General features: G+C 47.5%; 1 protein-coding gene across 1 annotated transcript in view; it reads right to left on the minus strand.

Moving 5' to 3' along the window:
- The window catches only part of AAK1 (AP2 associated kinase 1), a 211,845-nt gene that overhangs the window by 28,817 nt on the left and 156,413 nt on the right, over positions 1-26,615 (minus strand). The window contains exons 16-19 of the mRNA XM_038746417.1: positions 16,349-16,444; positions 9,204-9,305; positions 7,070-7,171; positions 1,109-1,219 (exon numbers count right to left, since the gene is read on the minus strand). Of these exons, the coding sequence (XP_038602345.1) occupies positions 1,109-1,219; positions 7,070-7,171; positions 9,204-9,305; positions 16,349-16,444 (411 nt within the window). The remainder of the gene's footprint in view (positions 1-1,108; positions 1,220-7,069; positions 7,172-9,203; positions 9,306-16,348; positions 16,445-26,615) is intronic.

A 26,615-nucleotide genomic window follows, 5' to 3' on the forward strand; every position in this document is an offset into this window, starting at 1 on the left:
TGAATGAATTTGTGTGTGCCCCAGCGCTTAGTACAGTGTCTGGCAAACAGCACTTCCAAATACCCTAAAACAGCACTTACAAATACCCTAAAAGAAAAACCTCCATATCTGGTAGACACCCACTTTCGCCACCTTCAACGCTTTATTTAAACATTTCCACCTCCACCAAGAAGCCATCTCCAACTAAGCCCTGGTTCCTCTGGCTCATCCTTGACCTCACTGGGGGCAAGGAATGTGTTTATTTTTCTGTTGGACCCTTCCAAGCGCTTATTCCAGTGCTCTGCACACAGTCAGCACTCAATAAATACCATTGACTGACTGACTAGACTGTAAGCTCGTTGTGGGAGGGGAATGTGTCTGTTCTTTTATTCTATTGTCCTCTCCCAAGCACTTAGTAAAATGCTCTGCACGCGGTATGAATGAATTTGTGTGTGTCCCAGCGCCTAGTACAGTGTCTGGCAAACAGCACTTACAAATACCCTAAAACAGCACTTCCAAATACCCTAAAAGAAAAACCTCCGTATCTGGTAGACATCCACTTTCCCCTCCTTCAAAGCTTTATTTAAAAATTCCCACCTCCACCAAGAGGCCGTCCCCAACTAAGCCCTGGTTCCTCGGGCTCATCCTCCCTCTCTAGACTTTGCCCTCACTGGGGGCAAGGAATGCGTTTATTGTTCTGTTGGACCCTCCCAAGCGCTTAGTACAGTGCTCTGCCCACAGTAAGCGCTTAATAAACACCATCGAATGAACGGACGAAAGTAAGCGCTCAAGAAATACGATCGACCGACCGGGCCGCGCGGCTCCCATCCAGAGTCCTCGGACGGGAAGGGCGCAGGATGTGGGCGGGGAATGTCTCTTTTTATTGCTCTGTTGTTCTCTCCCAAGCGCTTAGTCCAGTGTGTTGCGCCCCAGAAGCGCTCAATAGATACGACTGACCGACTGACTCTCCCCAGGGCTCGCACACAAGAAGAGTTCAATCGAGCCGACTGAATGAGCGAAGGCACGTAGAAAGTGCTTAACGAGGACGGTCATTATTATTATCATTATTATTATTATTATTATTATTATTATTATTATTATTATCATTATTATTATTATTATTATTTACCTTTGTGAGCCGAGGCGGAGACGGCCATGGGAGTGAACTCTTCCAGGAGGTCGGCGGCAGGGTTGGAGAGCAGGGAGCAGTCGAGCAGAGAGTCTTCGCCCTTCAGAGAGTCTGAGGCGTCCCATCCATCGGCAGAGGAAAGTGATACGCACAACGACATGGTTAGAATCAAGGAACCCATCTGCTACTTTGCTGTCTTGGGCTCTCCTGAGCGCTCAGTGCAGTGCTCGGCACATAATAAGCGCTCAACAAGCACCAATGATGGATCATTAATAATGATAATAATAAGAGTACTTGTTAAGTAGGGACTGTCTCTATATTCATTCATTCATTCAATCGTATTTATAATAATAATAATAATAATGATGGTATTGGTTAAGCGCTTACTATGTGCAAAGCACTGTTCAAAGCGCTGGGGGGATACAAGGTGATCAGGTTGTCCCACGGGGGGCTCACAGTCTTAGTCCCCATTTTACAGATGAGGGAACTGAGGCATAGAGAAGTGAAGTGACTTGCCCAAAGTCACACAAGTGACAATTGGCAGAGTGGGGATTTGAACCCATGACCTCTGACTCCAAAGCCCGGGCTCTTTCCACTGAGCCACGCTGCTTCTCTAAAGAACAAGTTGGCAACATATAGAGACGGTCCCTACCCAATGACGGGCTCACAGTTTAGAAGGGATATATGTTGCTGACTTGTAATTCCCAATCAATCAATCAATCAATCGTATTTATTGAGCGCTTACTATGTGCAGAGCACTGTACTAAGCGCTTGGGAAGTACAAATTGGCATCACATAGAGACAGTCCCTACCCAACAGTGGGCTCACAGTCTAAAAGGGGGAGACAGTGCTTAGTACAGTGCTCTTGCACACGGTAAGCGCTCAATATATACGATTGAATGAATGAATGAAAAATGATAATAATAATGATGATGGCATTTATTAAGCGCTTACTATGTGCAAAGCACTGTTCTAAGCGCTGGGGAGGTTACAAGGTGATCAGGTTGTCCCCTGGGGGGGGTCAGGGTCTTAATTCCCATTTTCCAGATGAGGTAACTGAGGCCCAGAGAAGTGAAGCGACTTGCCCAAAGTCACACAGCTGACAATTGGCGGAGCTGGAATTTGAACCCACGACCTCTGACTCCAAAGCCTGGGCTCTTTCCACTGAGCCACGCTGTTTCTTTACGTGCCGAGCACCGTTCTAACAGCCGTAAGTAGAGAAGCAGCGTGGCTTAGTTGCAAGAGCCCGGGTTTGGGGGTCAGAGGCCGTGGGTTCTAATCCCGGCTCCACTACTTGTCTGCTGGGTGACCCGGGGCAAGATACTTCACTTCTCTGGGCCTCAGTGACCTCATCTGGAAAATAGGGATTAAGAGTGAGAGCCCCACGTGGGACAACCTGATGACCTTGTATCTACCCAGCGCTTAGAAGAGTGTTGGGCACACAGTAAGCGCTTAACGAAAGGGGCAAGATACTTCACTTCTCCGTGCCTCAGTGACCTCATCTGGAAAATGGGGATTAAGAGTGAGAGCACCACGTGGGACAACCTGATGACCTTGTATCTACCCCAGCGCTTAGAACAGTGTTGGGCACACAGTAAGTGCTTAACAAAAGGGGCAAGATACTTCACTTCTCTGTGCCTCAGTGACCTCATCTGGAAAATGGGGATTAAGAGTGAGAGCCCCACGTGGGACAACCTGATGACCTTGTATCTACCCCAGCGCTTAGAACGGTGTTGGGCACACAGTAAGCGCTTAACAAAATGCCATCATTATGATTATTATTATTGTAAGCAAATTAGTTTGGACACAGTCCCTGCCTCCCATGGGGCTCGCAGTCTCAATCCCCATTTGACAGATGAGGGACCTGAGGGCCGGAGAAGTGAACTGACTTGCCCAAGGTCACGGAGCAGACGTGTGCCGGAGTCAGGATTAGAACCTGTGACCTTGGGTCTCCCAGGCCTGTGCTCTAGCCACTAGGCCATGCTGCTTCAGAGAAGCAGCGTGGCTCAGTGGAAAGAGCCCGGGCTTTGGAGTCGGAGGTCACGGGTTCAAACCCCGGCTCCGCCAACTGTCAGCTGTGTGACTTTGGGCAAGTCACTTCACTTCTCTGGGCCTCAGTGACCTCATCTGGAAAATGGGGATTAAGACTGTGAGCCCCCTGAGGGACAACCTGATCACCTTGTAATCTCCCCAGCGCTTAGAACAGTGCTTTGCACGTAGTAAGCGCTTAATAAATGCCATTATTATTATTATTATTATTATTTTCTAGGATTGGGATTAGGTTTGGGGCCTGCCTGCCGCTTGACCAGTGGATTAACAAGTCACGGAAGGAAGAGAAAGATCCAGCCTGGCTCAGTGGAAAGAGTCCGGGCTTGGGAGTCAGAGGTCATGGGTCCTAATCCCGGCTCTGCCAACTGTCAGCTGTGTGACTTTGGGCAAGTCACTTAACCTCTCTGTGCCTCAGTTCCCTCATCTGTAAAATGGGGATGAAGACTGTGAGCCCCCCGTGGGACAACCTGATCACCTTGTAACCTCCCCAGTGGTTAGAACGGTGCTTTGCACATAGTAAGTCCTTAATAAATGCCATTATTATTATTATTATTATGGACCCCAGCGCTTAGAACAGTGTCTGGCCCACAGTAAGCACTTAACAAATACCGTTAAAAAAAGAAATAAATAAACTATCATTGCTTCCATCGAGTTGACTCTTAATGAGGCTGATCTGGGGAGAACGGTGGCTCAAGAGAGTGACTAGACTGTCACTTCTAGACTGTGAGCCCGTTGTTGGGTATGGACCGTCTCTGTATGTTGCCAACTTGGACTTCCCAAGCGCTTAGTACAGTGCTCTGCACGCAGTGAGCGCTCAAAAAGTACGATTGAATAAATGAATGGAAGGGAGCCGGCCCACAGTTCTCTCCAAATTTGATATTTCCAGAGCTCCGGCTTCCTGTCAGAACTGAGACCCGTCAGGGGGGCTGGTGGGGGGGTGATGTACCCATGGAAACAGCCAGGACTGGTTGCCGTTGGCCTATCACAGAAGCTGTGACCATCTCCTAATCATCATCATCATCATCGATCGTATTTATTGAGCGCTTACCGTGTGCAGAGCACTGTACTAAGTGCTTGGGAAGTACAAGTACATCCTAATAATGATGATGGTGATGATAACTGTGGTATCTGTTATGCACTTACTATGTGCCAGCCACTGTAAAAATAATAATAATAATACTGGCATATATAGCGCTCTAGACTGTTAGCCCACTGTTGGGTAGGGACCGACTCTATATGTTGCCAATTTGTACTTCCCAAGCGCTTAGTACAGTGCTCTGCACACAGTAAGGGCTCAATAAAAATGATTGAATGAATGAATGAAAGCTATGTGCAAAGCACTGTTCTAAGCGCTGGGGAGGTTCCAAGGTGATCAGGTTGTCCCACGGGGGGCTCACAGCCTTCATCCCCATTTGACAGATGAGGGAACTGAGGCCCAAGGTGATCAGGTTGTCCTGACAGTCTTCATCCCCATTTGACAGATGAGGTAACTGAGGCCCAGAGAAGTGAAGTGACTTGCCCAAAGTCACCCAGCTGACAGGCGGCGGAGCCGGGATTTGAGCCCATGACCTCTGACTCCAAAGCCCGGGCTCTGTCAATCAATCAATCAATCAATTGTATTTATTGAGCGCTTACTGTGTGCAGAGCACTGTACTAAGCACTTGTCCACTGAGCCACGCTGCTTCTCAAGTACTGGGGTAGATAAGGTTAATTGGGTTGGACATATACATATATACATATCCTGTATATATGAATACATGTTTGTACATATTTATTTCTCTATTTATTTATTTATTTATTTTACTTGTAAATATCTATTCTATTTATTTTATTTTCTTGGTATGTTTGGTTTTGCTCTCTGTCTCCCCCTTTTAGACTGTGAGCCCACTATTGGGTAGGGACCGTTTCTATATGTTGCCAACTTGTACTTCCCAAGCGCTTAGTACAGTGCTCTGCACACTGTAAGCGCTCAATAAATACGACTGATGATGATGATATGAGTCTCACAAACTTTAATTCTATTAATTCTAAATAGAACTTTAATTCTATTTGTTCTGACGACTTGACACCTGTCCACATGTTTTGTTTCGTTGTCTTTCTCCCCGTTCTAGACTGTGAGCCCACTGTTGGGTAGGGACCGTCTCTATATGTTGCCGACTTGTACTTCCCAAGTGCTTAGTACAGTGCTCTGCACACAGTAAGCGCTCCATAAATATGATTGAATTGAATGATTGAATGAACAAAGGGCTCACAGTCTTAATCCCCTTTTTCCAGATGAGTTAGCTGAGGCTCAGAGAAGTGAACTAACTTTCTCAAGGTCACACAGCAGCCCAAGGACGGAGCTGGATTAGAACCCAGGTCTTTTGGACTCCCAGGCCTGTGTTCTGCCCACAAGGGCAGGCTGCTCTTCATGAAAACAGTTTCCAAGCGTAAAGTGGGGCTGTTCAAGGGGGGATCTAGCAAAACCAGAGCCGTGTGGACTTCGAGTGGAAACTCGATCAATTGATCGTCACTCTGGGCGGCAAAAATCCCATACTTCAATAATGTGAGTGGGACCCAGAGGAGTGAGGAAAAAAATGCCCGATGAGAAAAATGTACCTCAGAAAGTTCGGTGGCCCTAATGCCAACTGGAAAAAATCCCATACTTAAATAACGCGAGTGGGACCCAAAGGAGTGAGGAAAAAATGCCTGATGAGAAAAATGTACCTCAGAAAGTTCGGTGGCCCTAACGCCAACTGGGCCCTGCTGAACTGGATCCCGGCTTGGTTGGTTTTTCACCAAGCGAAGAGGATCAGGGTGAGGTTAAATTAATCACGGGACCGGAGGGTTTGTGTTGTGAGGAGCGGGTAAGGAAAGCGACAGGAGAGCCAGTTCGACCAAGAGGAAATTTGCCACCCACGAGAGGTAAACCAAGCAGCACAAGGGAAAGGTCGATTTCTATCTCGCCGCCAACTCCTGCCACTGGCCTGGAATGCCCTCCCTCCTCAAATCCCACAGACAATGACTCTCCCCCTCTTCAAAACCTTACTGAAGGCCCATCTCCTCCAAGAGGCCTTCCCAGACTAAGCCCCGCTTTTCCACAACTCTCACTCCCTTCTGTGTCACCCTGATATAATAATAATTATGATATTTGTTAAGCGCTTACTATGTGCCAGGCACTGTACTAGGAACTGGGGTGGATACCAGCAAATCAGGTTGGACACAGTCCCTGTCTCACGTGGGGCTCCAAGTCTCCAACCCCCATTCCCAGATGAGGGAACTGAGGCCCAGAGAAGTGGTGACAGTGACTCTCCCCCTCTTCAATCGTATTATTGAGCGCTTACTGAGCGCTTAGTACAGTGCTCTGTACACAGTAAGTGCTCAATAAATACGATTGATTGATTGATTGATTGCAGGGCACTGTACTAAGTGCATAACCTCTTCAAAACCTTATCGAAGGCCCATCTCCTCCAAGAGGCCTTTCCTGACTAAACCCTCCTTTCCTCTTCTCCCACTCCGTGTCACCCTGACTTGCTCCCTTTATTCATCCCCCCGCTCCCTGCCCCGCAGTACTCATGTCCAAATCTGTACTTTACTTCTATTAATGTCTGTCTCCCCCTCTAGACTGTCACCTCACTGTGGGCAGGGAACGTGTCTGCTTGTCATACTCTTCCAACTGCTTAGTACAGTACTCTGCACACAGCCGGTGCTCAACAAATGAAGGAATGAATAAATTTTCCCTCAGAGACTGGCTGAAGGCCAGGCCAGAGGCCCAAATGGCAGGATCTCAAGGAAATCAGTACCAGTACTCATCTACCATGGGTGGAGGTTCGGGGGATGGAAGGAGTGGGCACGGAGTCGCTTCTCAGGGTCAATCAGCCTTTCCGCGGAGGCTGGAGGTTGTGGGGGAGGAGGAGAGGGACCTTTACCAACCTGTTCGGTTTGATGTGATGGAGTCCGTCTGAGATAAGAGACGCTGAGGCATCGGGGGCTCCAGGCCTGGGATGAGGCTGTCCACGACCACCTCCGTTTTGCCTTTCGCCGCAGGGAGAGGAGGGTGAGGAAGCACAGGAGAGGAACGGAGTTAGGCCAGATGAGAGTCAGAGAGTCCGAGAGAGACAGAGAGAAAGAGGAAGAGAGGAGCAGAGAAGGATGAGGAGAGGGAGAAGAAGAATCAGAGAGAGATGGGGAGACAGAGAGGTGAGAGAGGGAGTCAGAAAGAGGTGGAGAAAGAGAGAGAAGAAAGAGATTGGGAGGGGGAGAGAGATGACAGAGGAGTCAGACAGGTGGGGAAGAAGAGAAAAAAGAGAGAAGGGGAGGGAAGAGAGATGACAGAGGAGTCAGACAGGTGGGGAAGAAAAGAAAAAAGAGAGAAGGGGAGGGAAGAGAGATGAGGGAAAGATAACAAAGGAGTCAGAGAGCGGTGAAGAGGGAGAAAGAGAAGAGAGAGATGAGAGGGAAAGAATACAGGAGTCAGAGAGAGGTGGGGAGGAAAAAATAGGACACAGAGATGAGAGAGGAGGGGAGGGAGAGAAAGGGGAGAGATGACAGAGAATGAGTCAGAGAGAGGTGGGGGGAGAGGAGATAAGAGGAGAGGGAGAAAGAGGCGAGAGATGAGGGGGAGAGAGAGACGATGGAGAAGGAGTCAGAGAAAGAAGTGGGAAGGAAGAGAGAGGACAGAGAAGGAGCCAGAGAGAGGAGAGGAGAGGAGGGAAAGAGAGATGAGAAGGAGAGAAGGTACAGAAGTCAGAGTCAGAGAGAGAGGTGGGGAGGGAGAGAGAAGAGAGAGATGGGGGGAGAGATGAGGGGAGAGAGGGGAGAGGAGTCAGAGAGAAAAGTGGGGAGGAGGACAGAGGAGAGAGATTCAAGAGGAGGGGAGGGAGAGTGACATGAAAGTGTAGTCCGAGAGTGGTGGGGAGGGAGAGAGAGGAGAGTGAGAGAGAGAAGAGAGGAGTTGAGGGAGGGAGGAAAAGACAACGAGGGAGAGGGGAGAGAGGTGGGAAGGGAGAGGAGATGAGAGAAGAGAAGGGAAAGGGGAGAGAGGGAGTCAGAGGAGAGAGGTGGGGAGGGAGAGGAGATGAGAGAGAGGAAAAGGGAGAGAGGAGAGAGGGAGTCAGAGAGAGAGGTGGGGAGGGAGAGGAAGGGGGGGAGAGAAGAGAGAGGGAGTCGGAGAGAGGTGGGGAGGGAAAGAAGAGAGAAGAGAGATGGAGGAGGAGGAGGGAGAGAGGAGAGAGAGGTGAGGAGGGAGAGAAGACAGAAGAGAGAAGGGAGGAGGGAGAGAGGAAAGAAAGAGGTGAGAGGGAGTCAGAGAGAGAGGTGGGGAGGGAGAGAGAGAGGAGGAGGAGGGAGAAAAAAGAGAGGAGAGAGGGAGTCAGAGAGAGGTGTGGAGGGAGGGAGAGAAGAGAGACAAAGAGAGAGGGTGAGAGCACTCCGATGGGTCTTAGAGAGTCAGAAAAAATGTCTAGGGCTGGGGGTCGGGGGTGGCAGGTGGGAAATGCCACTCCAGTCTATCAGATTAGCCCAGGGACCCTGGCAAGATGGTCAGATGGCCAAATGGTGCCCTTATATCCAAAATTCACTGGAATGAGGGAGGGGACACTGATAGTCACCTCTTAAACCCTATAATATAATAATAATTTTGGTATTTGTTAAGCTCTTACTATTTGCACAGCACTGTCCTAAGTGCTGGGGAGGAAACAAGGTGATCAGGTTGTCCCACGTGGAGCTCACAATCTTAATCCCTATTTTACAGATGAGGGAACTGAGGCCCAGAGAAGTGGAGTGACTCGCCCAAAGTCACACAGCTGACAAGGGGCGGAGCTGGGATTAGAACCCACGACCTCCGACTCCCAAGCTCGTGCTCTTTCCACTAAGCCACGCCGCTTCCAACTTGTACTTCCCAAGCGCTTAGTACAGTGCTCTGCACACAGTAAGCCCTCAATAAATACGACTGATTGATTGATTGATTCTCAATCCCTTTTGAGTCCAGCTCCTGGAACAACGCGACCAAGCCCCGGCCTGCCCAATCCTTCCCGGGCAGAGAAAGAGAAAAAGAGATCTCTTTTACCATTTGCAGCGTCCGAGGAGCTACTGAAGGGATCTGTCAGAGGCAAGAGTTCGGGAAGAAGAAGCGAAGTCTCGGGAGATTTGAGACACTCGATCAGTTTTTCTAGATGGAGCAGGGAGGAGAGAGAAGGCACAAAGGAAAGGAAAATAAGATGCCGGAATCGACACACAGCGCGAAAGGCACATCGCCCGCAAGAAGGATTACAGCTCAAATCCACCAGACCCCGGCCCCTCCCCGTATTTATTTATTGTAAGGCATTTGTTCATTCTTTCAATCGCATTTATTGAGCGCTTACAGGGTAAACAGCACTGTACTAAGCGCTTGGGAGAGGACAATGCAGCAATAAAGACATAGTCCTTGCCCACAGTGAGCTTACAGTCTAGAGGGGGAGACAGACATTAATATAAGATGCATGGAAGCAGCATGCCACAGTGGCTAGAGCACAGCTTGGGAGTCAGAAGGCCATCATCATCATCAATCGTATTTATTGACCGCTTACTGTGTGCACAGCACTGTACTAAGCACTTGGGAAGTACAAGTTGGCAACATATAGAGACAGTCCCTACCCAATAATAATAATAATAATGATGATGGCATTTGTTAAGCGCTTACTATGTGCAAAGCACTGTTCTAAGCGCTGGGGAGGTTACAAGGTGATTAGATTGTCCCACGGGGGGCTCACACTTTTAATCCCCATTTTACAGATGAGGTAACTGAGGCATAGAGAAGTTAAGTGACTTGCCCAAAGTCACACAGCTGACGTGGCGGAGCTGGGATTTGAACCCATGACCTCTGACTCCCAAGTCCCGTGCTCTTTCCACTCAGCCACGCTGCTTCCCTAATAGTGATGCCCCAACCAATAGTGGGCTCACAGTCTAAAAGGGGGAGACAGAGAACAAAACCAAATATACTAACAAAATAAAATAAATAGAATAGACATGTACAAGCAAAATAAATAAATAAATAAATAAATAGTGTAATAAATAGTGAGAAGGCCATGGGTTCTACTCCTGGCTCCGCCAAGTGTCAGCTGTGTGACCCTGGGCAAGTCACTTCACTTCTCTGGGCCTCTGTTACCCCATAATAATAATAAGAAGAATGATGGCATTTACTAAGTGCTTACTATGTGCAAAGCACTGTTCTAAGCGCTGGGGAGGTTGCAAGGTGATCAGGTTGTCCCACGTGGGGCTCAAAGCCTTAATCCTCATTTTACAGGTGAGGAAACTGAGGCCCAGAGAAGTGAAGTGACTTGCCCAAAGTCACACAGCTGACACTTGGCGGATCCGGGATTTGAACCCGTGACCTCTGACTCCAAATAATAATAATAATGATGATGGCATTTATTAAGCGCTTACTATGTGCAAAGCACTGTTCTAAGCGCTGGGGAGGTTACAAAGTGATCAGGTTGTCCCCCGGAGGGGGCTCACAGTCTTAATCCTCATTTTACAGATAAGGTAACCGAGGCACAGGGAAGTTAAGTGACTTGCCCAAAGTCACACAACTGACAATTGGCAGAGCGGGGATTTGAACCCATGACCTCTGACTCCAAAGACCGGGCTCTTTCCCCTGAGCCACGCTGCTTCTGTAAATGGGGATTGAGACTGTGAGCCCCACGTGGGACAGGGACTGTGTCCAACTTGATTTGCCTGTCTCCACCTCAGCACTTAATACAGTGCCTGGCACATAGTAAGCACTTAACATATACCATCACTATTATTATTATTATAAATAAGTAAATTACAGCGCTCAGTAGTACCTGAAACATAGTAAGTCCTTAAGAAGCATTATCATTACTATTATTATGTGCCAAGACTGTACTAGACCCTAGGTTCATTCTGAGAAGCAGCATGGCTCAGAGGCAAGAGCCTGGGCTTTGGAGTTAGAGGTCATGGGTTCAAATCCCGGCTCCACCACTCGTCAGCTGTGTGACCTTGGGCGAGTCACTTCACTTCTCTGGGCCTCATCTGTAAAATGGGGATGAAGACTGTGATCCCCCCGTGGGACAACCTCATCACCCTGTAACCTCCCCAGCGCTTAGAACAGTGCTTTGCACACAGTAAGTGCTCAATAAATACGATTGATTGATTTGCACATAGTAAGCGCTTAGTAAATGCCATTATTATTCATTCATTCAATCGTATTTATTGAGCGCTTACTGTGTGCAGAGCACTGTATTAAGCGCTTGGGAAGTACAAGTTGGCAACATATAGAGTCGGTCCCTACCCAACAGCGGGCTCACAGTCTAGAATTATTATTACTATTATTATACAAAATATCAAGTCAGGGTTTGCTATCAAACAAAAACTCCTCCCTCTGGGCTTCCAGGCTGTCCATCCATCCCCTGGCCCCCTCCTTCCTCACCTCCCTTCTGTCCTTCTCCAGCCCAGCCCGCACCCTCCCCACATCCACCAAACTAGCTCTCTTCCTCCCTTCAAAGCCCAACTGAGCGCTCACCTCCTCCAGGAGGCCTTCCCACACTGAACCCCCCTTTTCCTCTCCTCCTCCCCATCGCCTCAACTCCTTCCCTCTGCTCTACCCCCCTCCCAGCCCCACAGCACTCGTGCATATCTGTACATATTTATTAATCTATTTATTTTACTAATGATGTGTCTATATTTATAATTCTATTTATTTTTATTTCTGCTATTGATGCCTGATTGTATTTATTGAGCGCTTATTGCGTGCAGACCATTTCATTCATTCATTCAATTTTATTTATTGACTGCTTACTGTCTTTTAGACTGTGAGCCCACTGTTGGGTAGGTACTGGTCTCTATATGTTGCCAATTTGTACTTCCCAAGCGCTTAGTACAGTGCTCTGCACATAGTAAGCGCTCAATAAATACAATTGATGATGATTGTTTTGCTTTGTTGTCTGTCTTCCCCCTCCTAGACCGTAAGCCCGTTGTTGGGTAGGGATTGTCTCTATCTGTTGCCGAATTGTACTTACCAAGAAGCTCCTCGAGGGCAGCGATTCCGTCTACCGAGTCTGTTGTATTGGACTCTCCCAAGCACTTAGTACAGTGCCCGGTGGTGGGTAGGGACCGTCTCTGTCTGTGGCCGATTTGGACTTCCCAGGCGCTTAGTGCGGCGCTCTGCACACAGTCAATTCTCCCCTTCTAGACTGTGAGCCCGTCGTTGGGTAGGGATTGTCTCTATCTGTTGCCGAATTGTACTTTCCAAGCGCTTAGTATAGTGCTCTGCACACAGTAAGCGCACAATAAATACAATTGAATGAATGAATGAAATGATCTGCACACAATAAGCGCTCAATAAATACTAATGAATGAATGAATGAATGAATGAACAGGGTCTTTTTCCCTCACAAGGGTAATATTAGTAGAAGCAGCAGCAGCAGTAGTTAGTAATAATGATGGCATTTGATAAGAACTTACTATGTGCCGAGCACTGTTCTAAGCGCTGGGGGGATACAAGGTAATCAGCTTGTCCCACATGGGGCTCACAGTCTTAATCGACATTTTATAGATCAATCAATCAATCGTATTTGATGATGATGTAACTGAAGCACAGAGAAGTTAAGCGACTTGCCCAAAGTCACACAGCTGACAAGTGGCGGAGCAGGGCTAATCAATCAATCAATCAATCAATCGTACTTATTGAGCACTTACTGTGTGCAGAGCACTGTACTAAGCGCTTGGGAAGTACAAGCTGACAACATATAGAGACAGTCCCTACCCAACAGTGGGCTCACAGTCTAGAAGGGGGAGACAGAGAGCAAAACCAAACATACTAACAAAATGAAATAAATAGAACAACAACAGTGCTTTGCACATAGTAAGCGCTTAATAAATGCCATTATTATTTATTATTATTATTAGAACCCATGACCTCCGACTCCCAAGCCCGGGCTCTTTCCACTGAGCAGAAACAGCGATAGTAATCCCTCACCAAATCCTGTCAGTTCTACCTTCACAACATCCCTGAAATCCACCCTTCCCTCTCCCTCTAAACGGCTACTACGCCGATCCAAGCACTTAGATCCCGCCTTGATTACTGCATCAGCCTCCTCGCTGGCCTCCCTGCCTCCCATCTTTCATTCATTCATTCATCCAATTATATTTATTGAGCACTTACTGTGTGCAGAGCACTGGACTAAGCGGTTGGGAACCATCTTTCCCCACGCCGGTCCCTACTTCACTCTGCTGCCCGCGTTATTTTTCCGCAATAAACATTCAGTCCATGTCACCCCAGTCTTCAAGAACCTCCAGCGGCTGCCCATCCACTTCCTCATCAAATAAAAACTCGTCAGGGTCGACTTTGAAGCCATCCTCCCTCGCTGCTTCTAGACTGTGAGCCCACTGTTGGGTAGGGACCGTCTCTATATGTTGCCAACTTGCACTTCCCAAGCGCTTAGTACAGTGCTCTGCACACAGTAAGCGCTCAATAAATACTACTGAATGAATGAATGCTCTCCTGCTCTGACCCAGCCCGCCCACTTCGCGCCTCTCACGCCAACCGATGGACCTCCATCCCGTCTATCTCACCTCCGACTCCCCGCCCACATCCTCCCTCTGGCCTGGAATTTAATCCCGGCTTAGTGGAGAAGCAGCATGGCTTGGTGGCAAGAGCCCGGGCTTGGGAATCAGAAGGTCGTGGGTTCTAATCGCTTAGTACAGTGCTCTGCACACAGTAAGCGCCCGATAAATACGATTGATATTGACTGATTCTAATCCCGGCTCCGCCATTTATCTGCTGTGTGACCCTGGGTAAGTCACTTCACTTCCCTGGGCCTCAGTTACCTCATCTGGGAAATGGGGATCGAGACTGTGAGACCCATTCATTCATTCAATGGTATTTATTGAGCGCTTACTGTGTGCAGAGCACTGTACTAAACGCTTGGGAAGTACAAGTTGGCAACATATAGAGACAGTCCCTACCAAACAGCGGGCTCACAGTCTAGAAGGGGGAGACAGAGAACTAAACAAAACATATTAACAAAATAAAATAGAACAATATGCACAAATAAAATAAATAAATAAATAAATCCCCACATGGGGACCCAAATGGAACAGGGACTGCGTCCAATCCGCGCAGCGTGGCTCAGTGGAAAGAGCACAGGCTTTGGAGTCAGAGGTCATGGGTTCGAATCCCGGCTCTGCCAATTGTCGGCTGTGTGACTTTGGGCAAGTCACTTCACCTCTCTGTGCCTCAGTGACCTCATCTGCAAAATGGGGATTAAGACTGTGAGCCCCAGGGGGACAACCTGATCACCTTGTATCCTCCCCAGCCTTAGAACAGCACTTTGCACATAGTAAGCGCTTAATAAATGCCATCATTATCATTATTATTATTATCCACCCCCAGAGCTTAAAATGTGCCTAGCATTTCATTCATTCAATCCTATTTACTGAGCGCTTACGGTGTGCAGAGCACTGTACTGAGCGCTTAGCATTTCGTTTACTGTGTCTTGAGTCAGGAAGAAGCCAATTCAGGTTTCCTCACCTGCCCATCAATCAATCAATCAGTCAATCGTATTTATTGAGCGCTTACTGTGTGCAGAGCACTGTACTAAGCACTGGGGAAGTCCAAGTTGGCAACATATAGAGACGGTCCCTACCCAACAGTGGGCTCACGGTCTAGAAGTATTTACCCACTAGATCCTTATGATGGAGAGAACCAGGCGGGGCCCAATAAATACCCCTAGTAGAATTTACCGCTGCTTGTACTGAACTGCTTGAATTTACCGCTGCTTGAGAAGCAGCGTGGCTCAGTGGAAGGAGCCCGGGGTTGGGAGTCGGAGGTCGTGGGTTCTAATCTCGGCTCCCCCACATCATCATCATCAATCATATTTATTGAGCGCTTACTATGTGCAGAGCACTGTACTAAGCGCTTGGGAAGTACAAATTGGCAACATATAGAGACAGTCCCTACCCCACAGTGGGCTCACAGTCTAAAAGGGGGAGGCAGAGAACAAAACCAAACATACTAACAAAATAAAATAAAATAAATCCCCCACGTCTGCTGTGTGCCCTTGGGCAAGTCACTCAACTTCTCTGAGCCTCACTTCCCTCATCTGTAAAATGGGGATGAAGACTGTGAGCCCCCCGTGGGACAACGTGATCACCTTGCATCCTCCAAGTGCTTAGAACAGTGTTTTGCACATAGTAAGCCTTAACAAATGCCATTATTATTATTATTATTATTATTATTATTATTATTACTGAAGTACACGCAATGATCTGTGTCCTTTGAACACGTGTGAAGCTCGGATGCTGTATCGACTGTATAGAAACAAACTCTGCATTGCTTGAAGTTTGCCTCGTCGAGGAAATGCTCCCCATCAACCACCACTCCCTAATGGGGAAGCAGCGTGGCTCAGTGGAAAGAACCCTAGCTTTGGAGTCAGAGGTCATGGGTTCAAATCCCGGCTCCGCCAACTGTCAGCTGTGTAACTTTGGGCAAGTCACTTCACTTCTCTGTCCCACAGTTCCCTTATCTGTAAAATGGGGATTAAAACTGTGAGCCCCCCGTGGGACAACCTGATCAATCAATCAATCAATCAATCAATCGTATTTATTGAGTGCTTACTGTGTGCAGAGCACTGTACTAAGCGCTTGGGAAGTCCAAGTTGGCAACATATAGAGACAGTCATCATCATCATCATCAATCGTATTTATTGAGCGCTTACTGTGTGCAGAGCACTGGACTAAGCGCTTGGGAAGTACAAGTTGGCAACATATACAGTCATCAACATCATCATCAATCGTATTTATTGAGCGCTTACTGTGTGCAGAGCACTGTACTAAGCGCTTGGGAAGTACAAGTTGGCAACATATAGAGACAGTCCCTACCCAACAGTGGGCTCACGGTCTAAAAGCCCTCCATGGGACAGCCTGATCACCTTGTAACCTCCCCAGCGCTTAGAACAGTGCTTCGCACTTAGTAGACGCTTAACAAATACCATTATTCTTCTTATTATTATTATTAATGGGGCTAGAAGTAAAAAATTGGTCTCTGTGAGCTCAACAAATAGGATTGATCGATTACGGCATCTGTGAAGTCTGAACTCCACGATCGGCGTTGCCGCCGGAGTCGGGATAACGTCATCGTCCTTGGATTTCCGGACCTGGGGAAGGAGACTCTAAGGAAGAGCGGGAATCGGGACAGGAACCAGATTTGCTTACCTGGAGCGTCGGACAGAGGGGCGGCAATGAAAGGAGCCGACACGTTCAGGAGCGGGGGGCCGGCATCCACGCCCACGACCTCTTTCGTCTTTTCAGCTGGAGAAACCGGTGCGGGCGGAGGCGGGAGGGCGATGAGGAGGACGACGAGGAGGAGGAGGAGAAGGAAGAAGGGGATGACGAGGAGGAAGAGGAGGAGGACGGGGACGAAGGAGAGGAGGATGACAAGGAGGAGACGAGGGGAAGACCACAGAGGATGAAAGAGGGAAAGAAAAAAGAAAATAAAAGATGTGGCCATATCCATAATTTATTCATTTGCATTCTTTTCTTTAAATGGTATTTTTTAAACACTTACTAGGTGCCAGGCTGAAATTGATACAAACTCATAATAATAATAATAATGATGGTATTTATCAAGCTCTTACTAGGTGCAAAGCACTGCTCTAAGCTCTGGGAGGTTATAAGGTGATCAGGCTGTCCCACGGAGGGCTCACAATCCTAATGCCCGTTTTACAGATGAGGTAACTGAGGCACAGAGAAGTTAAGGGACTTGTGCCAAAGTCACGCAGCTGACAATTGGCGGGGCTGGGATTTGAACCCATGACCTCGGACTCCAAAGCCCGGGCTCTTTCCACTGAGCCACGCTGCTTCTCTTCCCAAGCTCATCAGGTTGGACCCAGTCCCTGTCCCACATGGGGCTCAAAGTCTTCATCCCCATTTTACGGATGAGGTAACTGAGGCCCGGAAAATAATAATGAATAATAATAACAATAATAATTGCGGTATTTGCTAAGCGCTTACTATGTGCCAGGCACTGTTCTAAGTGCTGGAATAGCTACGAGCTAAGCAGGTTGGACCCAATCCCTGTCTCCCATGGGGCTCAGTCTTAAAACCCATTTTCCAGATGAGGGAACTGAGGCCCAGAGAAGTAAAGTGACTTGACCAAGGTCACCCAGCTGACTAGTGGCGGCACCGGGATTAGAACCCAGGTCCTTCTGACTCCCGGGCCTGGGCTCTATCTACTAGGCCACACTGCTTCTCCTCTATTAATGTCGGTCTCCCTCCTCTCGACTTTAAGCAGGAAAAGGGTCTAATTGCTCTGTTGTATTGGACTCTCCCAAGGGCTTAGCACAATGCTCTGCACACAGGAAGCGCTCAACAAATACTATCGTTTGACCGAAAAGCAGGAAGCGTGAGGGAGCCGGGGAGACGGGCCATCTAAAGTATCCACCCACAAACATACCCGGCTTTAAAGCAAACCTGAAACCATCTTGCATGAAACTAACATTTATCACAAGGCAAAGCACTGTTCTAAGCGCTAGGGAGGTTACGAGGTGATCAGGTTGTCCCATGGAGGGCTCACAATCCTATTCCCCATTTGACAGATGAGGGAACTGAGGCACAGAGAAGTGAGGCCAGGGCTTAAAACCTGAACAGATTAAGTTTGGCCCTGATGATGCCTAAAAATGAGGAGGACCTGGGTTCTAATCCCGGGAGGTCAGCTGGCCGTATCGACTGAGCACTTACTCTGTGCCGAGCATTAATAATAATAATAATAATAATAATAATAATAATGGCATTTATTAAGCACTTACTATGTGCAAAGCACTGTTCTAAGCGCTGGGGAGGTTACAAGGTGATCAGGTTGTCCCACTGGGGCTCACAGTCTTAATCCCCATTTTGCAGATGAGGTCACTGAGGCACAGAGAAGTGAAGTGACTTGCCCAAAGTCACACAGCCGACAACTGTGGCCTAAATTCACACAGCAGACAAGTGGCAGAGGCAGGATTAGAACCCATGACCTTCCGACTTCCAGTGAGGCCTAGTGGAACGAATCCGATCCCGGGAGTCAGAAGACCTGGGTTACAATCCCGGCTCTGCCACTTACCTGCTGTGGGAGTTTAAGGAAGTTACTACTCTCCATGCCGCAGTTTTCTCATCTGTAAAATGGGGATCAATTAAACAATCATATTTATTATTCATTTATTGGATCATAATAATAATAATGATGGCATCTGTTAAGCGCTTACTATGTGCAAAGCACCGTTCTAAGCGCTGGGGGGGATACAAGGTGATCAGGTTGTCCCACGTGGGGCTCACAGTCTTCATCCCCATTTGACAGATGAGGGAACTGAGGCACAGAGAAGTCACACAGCTGACAAACGGCGGAGTCAGGATTAGAACCCATGACCTCTGACTCTCAAGCCCGGGCTCTTTCCAATCGTATTTATTGAGCGCTTACTGGGTGCAGAGCGCTATAATAGGCACTAGGGAAAGTACAACATGGCAAAAACCAGTGACATTCCCTGCCCACAGCAGACTGTATGCAGTGCTCTGTACTAAGCGTCTGGGAAAGTACAACATAACAGAGTTGGGAGACACATTCCCGGGCCACAATGAGTTTATAGTCTAGAGAGATGATAACTGCTAATAATGATGGCATTTATTAAGCACTTACTATGTGCCAAGCACTGTTCTAAGCGCTGGGGAGGATACAAGATGATTAGGTTGTCCCACGTGGGGCTCACAGTCTTCATCCCCATTTGACAGATGAGGGAACTGAGGCACAGAGAAGTCACACAGAGAAGCCGGGATTAGAACCCATGACCTCTGACTCTCAAGCCCGGGCTCTTTCCAATCGTATTTATTGAGCGCTTACTGGGTGCAGAGCGCTATAATAGGCACTTGGGAAAGTACAACATGGCAAAAACCAGTGACATTCCCTGCCCACAGCAGACTGTATGCAGTGCTCTGCTCACAGTAAGCGCCCAATAAATACGACTGAATGAATGACTGCTCTGTACTAAGCGTCTGGGAAAGTACAACACAACAGAGTTGGGAGACACATTCCCTGGCCACAATGAGTTTATAGTCTAGAGAGATGATAACTGTTAATAACGATGGCATTTATTAAGTGCTTACTATGTGCAAATGAATCAATCGTATTTATTGAGCGCTTACTGTATATATGTATATATGTATATGTATGTATATGTATATATGGTTGTACATATTTATTACTCTATTTATTTATTTATTTATTTATTTTACTTGTACATTTCTATCCTATTTATTTTATTTTGTTGGTATGTTTGGTTTTGTTCTCTGTTTAGCCCTTTTAGACTGTGAGCCCGCTGTTGGGTAGGGACTGTCTCTATGTGTTGCCAATTTGTACTTCCCAAGCGCTTAGTACAGTGCTCTGCACATAGTAAGCGCTCAATAAATACGATTGATTGATTGATTGATTACTGTGCAAAGCACCGTTCTAAGCACAGGGGAGGTTACAAAAGTGATCAGGTTGTCCCACGGGGGGCTCACAGTCTTAATCCCCATTTTCCAGATGAGGTCACTGAGGCCCAGAGAAGCGAAGTGACTTGCCCAAAGTCACCCAGCTGACAATTGGCGGAGCCGGGATTTGAACCCGCGACCTCTGACTCCAAAGCCCGGGCTCTTTCCACTGAGCCACGTTGCTTCTCTGTTCTCCCTCCCCCTTAGACCATGAGCCCTCTGTGGGACAGAGAACATGTCCAATCTGCTTATCTGGTACCTAGCTTAACGCTTAGTACAGTACTTGGCATATTGTAAGCGCTTAAAAACAGCATAATTGTTATTAAGAATAATTATCCGGATTGCCTCTATTTAGCTCTTATTTGCTCTCTACATCTACACTTAAAACGTCTTATTTATTCTCCTGATTAACATAGTGTTCATTCATTCAGTCGTATTTACTGAGCGCTTATTGAGTGCAGAGCACTGTACTAAGCGCTTGGGAAGTACAAGTTGGCAACAGATAGAGACGGTCCCTACCCCACAGTGGGCTTACAGTCTAGAAGACTGCTAATCAGCAGCATGGCCTAGTGGGCAGAGCCCAGGCCTGGGAGCCAAAGGCCCTGGGTTCTAATCCCGGCTCCGTCACTTGTCTGCTGTGTGACCTTAGGCAAGTCACTTCGCTTCTCTGGGCCTCAGTGACCTCCTGTAAAATGAGGATTAAGACTGTAAGCCCCAAGTGGGACAACCTGATTACCATGTATCTACTCCGGTGCTTAGAACAGTGCTTGGCATTCATTCATTCAATCGTATTTATTGAGCGCTTACTGTGTGCAGAGCACTGTACTAAGCGCTTGGGAAGTCCAAGTTGGCAACATAAAGAGACGGTCCCTACCCAACAGTGGGCTCACAGTCTAGTTAAGCACATAGTAAGTGCTTAACAAATACCATCAATAAGCAGCGTGGCTCAGTGGAAAGACCACAGGCTGGAGAGCCGGAGGTTGTGGGTTCTAATTCTGGCTCCTCCACTTGTCAGCTGTGTGACCTTGGGCAAGTCACTTCACTTCTCTGGGCCTCCGTTCCCTCATCTGTAAAATGGGGAGGAAGACTGTGAGCCCCACGTGGGACAATCTGATTACCTTGTATCTACCCCAGCGCTTAGAACAGGGCTTGGCACATAGTAAGCGCTTAACAAATACCATCAATAAGCAGCGTGGCTCAGTGGAAAGACCACGGGCTGGGGAGCCGGAGGTCGTGGGTTCTAATCCCGGCTCCTCCACTTGTCAGCTGTGTGACCTTGGGTGAGTCACTTAACTTCTCTGGGCCTCCGTTACCTCATCTGGAAAATGGGGAGGAAGACTGTGAGCCCCACGTGGGACAACCTGATTACCTTGTATCTACCCCAGCGCTTAGAACAGGGCTTGGCACATAGTAAGCGCTTAACAAATACCATCAAGAAGCAGCGTGGCTCAGTGGAAAGACCACGGGCTGGGGAGCCGGAGGTCGTGGGTTCTAATCCCGGCTCCTCTACTTGTCAGCTGTGTGACCCTGGGCAAGTCACTTAACTTCTCTGGGCCTCAGTTCCCTCATCTGTAAAATGGGGAGGAAGACTGTGAGCCCCACGTGGGACAACCTGATTACCTTGTATCTACCCCAGCGCTTAGAACAGTGCTTGGCACATAGTAAGCGCTTAACAAATACCATCAATAAGCAGCGTGGCTCAGTGGAAAGACCACGGGCTGGGGAGCCGGAGGTCGTGGGTTCTAATCCCGGCTCCTCCACTTGTCAGCTGTGTGACCTTGGGTGAGTCACTTAACTTCTCTGGGCCTCCGTTACCTCATCTGGAAAATGGGGAGGAAGACTGTGAGCCCCACGTGGGACAACCTGATTACCTTGTTTCTACCCCAGCGCTTAGAACAGTGCTTTGCACATAGTAAGCACTTAATAAATGCCATCATTATTATTATTATTATAGTAAGCGCTTAACAAATACCAACATTATTATTATTATTATTATTTTCTGGGCCCCAGTTCCCTCATCTGTAAAATGGAGATTAAGACTGTGAGCCCCACGTGGGACAACCTGATTACCCTGTATCTATCCCAGCGCTTAGAACAGTGCTTGGCACATAGTAAGCGCTTAACAAATATCAACATTATTATTATTATTATTATTTTCTGGGCCCCAGTTCCCTCATCTGTAAAATGGAGATTAAGGCTGTGAGCCCCACGTGGGACAACCTGATTACCTTGTTTCTACCCCAGCGCTTAGAACAGTGCTTTGCACATAGTAAGCACTTAATAAATGCCATCATTATTATTATTATTATAGTAAGCGCTTAACAAATACCAACATTATTATTATTATTATTATTATTTTCTGGGCCCCAGTTCCCTCATCTGTAAAATGGAGATTAAGACTGTGAGCCCCACGTGAGACAACCTGATTACCCTGTATCTATCCCAGTGCTTAGAACAGTGCTTGGCACATAGTAAGCGCTTAACAAATACCAACATTATTATTATTATTATTATTATTATTTTCTGGGCCCCAGTTCCCTCATCTGTAAAATGGAGATTAAGGCTGTGAGCCCCACGTGGGACAAGCTCATCACCTTGTATACACTCCAGTGCTTAGAACAGTGTCCGGCACAGAGTAAGCACTTCACAAATACCACAATTATTATTATTATTATTATTAGTCTTTTATTAAAGATGGAACAGAGAGAGGTGACAAGTCTGGAGAGACAATATTGTCCAAAATCTTCTTGGGAGCTAGCCTGGAAAAACAAGGTAAAAGCAATTATTTCCTCAGGCTTGCTTTCTTCCCTAATTGGGCCTAATCATCATCATCATCATCAATCCTATTTATTGAGCGCTTACTGTGCGCAGAGCACTGTACTAAGCGCTTGGGAAGTCCAAGTTGGCAACATATAGAGACGGTCCCTACCCAACAGCGGGCTCACGGTCTAGAAGGGTGAGACAGAGAACAAAACCAAACATACTAACAAAATAAAACAAAATAAAAGTTCTAGACTGTGAGCCCGCTGTTGGGTAGGGACCGTCTCCATATGTTGCCGACTTGTACTTCCCAAGCGCTTAGTACAGTGCTCTGCGCACAGTAAGCGCTCAATAAATACGACTGAATGAATGAATGAATGGGCCAGAGGTTCACGCGGCACAGCTTAGCGATTATAGCCCGGGCCTGCGGTCATAAGGACCTGGGTTCTAATCCTGGCTCCGCCACGCGTCTATACCGTGACCTTGGGCGAGTCACTTGACTTCTCTGGGCCTTAGTTACCTCAGCTGTAAAATGGGGATTAAGAGTGTGAGCCCCATGTGGGACAGGGACTGTGTCCGGCCTGATTAACTGGTATCTACCCCGGCGCTTAGATCAGTGCTTGGCACCAAGTAGGCGCTTAACAAATACCATCATTATTATGACATCGGTTTCCTTTAGTGATCGTCTCTAGCACCAGACTGGCAGCTTCTTGAGGGCAGGGATTTTGACGCAACGTGGCTCAGTGGAAAGAGTCCAGGCTTGGGAGTCACAGTAAGCGCTCAATAAATACGATTGAATGAATGAATGAATGGGCCAGAGGTTCACACGGCACAGCTTAGTGATTATAGCCCGGGCCTGTGGTCATAAGGACCTGGGTTCTAATCCTGGCTCCACCACATGTCTGCTGTGTGACCTTGGGCAGGTCACTTCTCTGGGCCTCAGTTCCCTCATCTGTAAAATGGGGATGAAGCCTGTGAGCCCCATGTGGGACAACCTGATCACCTTGCAACTCCCCCAGCGCTTAGAACAGTGCTTGACACATAGTAAGCGCTTAACAAATGCCATCATTATTATTATTATTATTGGGAGTCAGAGGTCATGGGTTCTTATCCCGGCTCTTCCACTTAGCTGTGTGACCTTGGGCAAGTCACTTCACTTCTCTGGGCCTCAGTTCCCTCATCTGTCAAATGGGGATGAAGACTGTGAGCCCCACGTGGGACAACCTGATCACTTTGTATCCTCCCCAGTGCTTGGCACATAGTAAGCGCTTAACAAATACCACCATTATTATTATCATTTTATAAATAAATAGACGGCTCCGGACGTAAGGGCTGTGGGGCTGGGATTTGGTAAGAGTTTGGACATTTTATTAGAGAAAATGGAAAACTGAACCTGGAAGGCGGGAAAGGTCCATTTGAGCCCGAAGGGCTTTGGCCGTTGATTCACGTGTGTGTGTGTGTGTGTGTGTGTGTGTGTGTGTGTGTGTGTGTGTGTGTGTGTGTGTGTGTGTGTGTGTGTGTGTGTGTGTGTGTGAAAAAAGGAGAGATGAGCCCCACGTGGGACAACCTGATTACCCTGTATCAACCCCAGCGCTTAGAACAGTGCTCGGCACAGAGCAAGCGCTTAATAAATGCCATCATTATTTATTAGTATTATTAGTGGATCGAACGTGGATCGGGGATTCAGAAAGACCTAGGTTTTAATCCCGGCTCTCCCCCGGTCTACTGTGTGACCTTGGGACAGTCACTTAACTTCTCTGGGCCTCATCCGTAAAATGGGGATTAAGACTCTAAGCCCCACGTGGGACAGGGACTGTGTCCAGCCTGATTAACTTGTATCTACCCCAGCGCTTAGATCAGTGCTTGGCACAAAGTAGGCGCTTAACAAATACCATCATTATTATGACGTTGGTTTCCTTTAGTGATCGTCTCTAGCACCTGACTGTCAGCTTCTGGAGGGCAGGGATTTTGACGCAACGTGGCTCAGTGGCAAGAGTCCAGGCTTGGGAGTCACAGTAAGCGCTCAATAAATACGATTGAATGAATGAATGAATGGGCCAGAGGTTCACGTGGCACAGCTTAGTGATTATAGCCCTGGCCTGTGGTCATAAGGACCTGGGTTCTAATCCTGGCTCCACCACATGTCTGCTGTGTGGCCTTGGGCAGGTCACGTCTCTGGGCCTCAGTTCCCTCATCTGTAAAACGGGGATGAAGCCTGTGAGCCCCATGTGGGACAACCTGATCACCTTGTATCTCCCCCAGCGCTTAGAACAGTGCTTGACACATAGTAAGCGCTTAACAAATGCCATCGTTATTATTATTATTGGGAGTCAGAGGTCATGGGTTCTAATCCCGGCTCTTCCACTTGTCGGCTGTGTGACCTTGGGCAAGTCACTTCACTTCTCTGGGCCTCAGTTCCCTCATCTGTCAAATGGGGCTGAAGACTGTGAGCCCCACGTGGGACAACCTGATCACTTTGTATCCTCCCCAGTGCTTGACACACAGTAAGCGCTTAACAAATACCACCATTATTATTATCATTTTATAAATAAATAGACGGCTCCGGACGTAAGGGCTGTGGGGCTGGGATTTGGTAGGAGTTTGGACGTTTTATTAGAGAAAATGGAAAACTGAACCCGGAAGGCGGGAAAGGTCCATTTGAGCCCGAAGGGCTTTGGCCGTTGATTCACGTGTGTGTGTGTGTGTGTGTGTGTGTGTGTGTGTGTGTGTGTGTGTGTGTGTGTGTGTGTGTGTGTGTGTTTTTGTGTGTGTGTGTCTGTGTCTGTGAGAGAGAAAGAGAAAAAAGGAGAGATGAGCCCCACGTGGGACAACCTGATTACCCTGTATCAACCCCAGCGCTTAGAACAGTGCTCGGCACAGAGCAAGCACTTAACAAATGCCATCATTATTTATTAGTATTATTAGTGGATCGAACGTGTACCGGGGATTCAGAAAGACCTAGGTTTTAATCCCGGCTCTCCCCCCATCTACTGTGTGACCTTGGGACAGTCACTTAACTTCTCTGGGCTTCATCTGTAAAATGGGGATTAAGACTCTAAGCCCCACGTGGGACACGGACTGTGTCCAGCCTGATTAACTTGTATCTACCCCGGCGCTTAGATCAGTGCTTGGCACAAAGTAGGCGCTTAACAAATACCACCATTATTATTACGTCGGTTTCCTTCAGTGATCGTCTCTAGCACCAGACTGTCAGCTTCTGGAGGGCAGGGATTTTGACGCAACGTGGCTCAGTGGAAAGAGCCCAGGCTTGGGAGTCAGAGGTCATGGGTTCTAATCCCGGCTCCACCACATGTCTGCTGTGTGACCGTGGGCAAGTCACTTCTCTAGGCCTCAGTTCCCTCATCTGTAAAATGGGGATGAAGCCTGTGAGCCCCACGTGGGACAACCTGATTACCCTGTATCTACCCCAGCGCTTAGAACAGTGCTCGGCACAGAGTAAGTGCTTAACAAATTTTAAGCACTTTTTATTATTTTATCATTTATTATTATTATTATTATTATTATTATTATTATTATTATTATTATTATTATGTTGCCTGCTTGTACTTCCCAAGCGCTTAGTACAGTGCTCTGCACACAGTAAGCGCTCAATGACTACGATTGATCGATTGATTGATTATTATTATTTTTATTAGCGGATCGAACATGGACCGGGGATTCAGAAAGACCTAGGTTTGAATCCCGGCTCTCCCCCGGTCTACTGTGTGACCTTGGGAAAGTCACTTAACTTCTCTGGGCCTCATCTGTAAAATGGGGATGAAGCCTGTGAGCCCCACGTGGGACAACCTGATTACCCTGTCTCTACCCCAGCGCTTAGAACAGTGCTCGGCACATAGTAAGTGGCTTAACAAATTTTAAGCACTTTTTATTATTTTATCATTTATTATTATTATTATAATTATTATTATGTTGCCAACTTGCACTTCCCAAGCGCTTAGTACAGTGCTCTGCACACAGTAAGCGCTCAATGAATACAATTGATTGATTGATTATTATTAGTTTTATTAGCAGATCAAACATGGACCAGGGTTTCAGAAAGACCTAGGTTTTAATCCCGGCTCTTCCTCGGTCTACTGTGTGACCTTGGGAAAGTCACTTAACTTCTCTGGGCCTCATCCGTAAAATGGGGATTAAGACTATATGAGCCCCATTTGGGACACACTGGTTAGCTTCCATCTACCCCAGTGCCTGGGACGTTCAG

Source organism: Tachyglossus aculeatus, chromosome 5 (assembly GCF_015852505.1).
Source record: "Tachyglossus aculeatus isolate mTacAcu1 chromosome 5, mTacAcu1.pri, whole genome shotgun sequence".
NCBI lineage: Eukaryota > Metazoa > Chordata > Mammalia > Monotremata > Tachyglossidae > Tachyglossus > Tachyglossus aculeatus.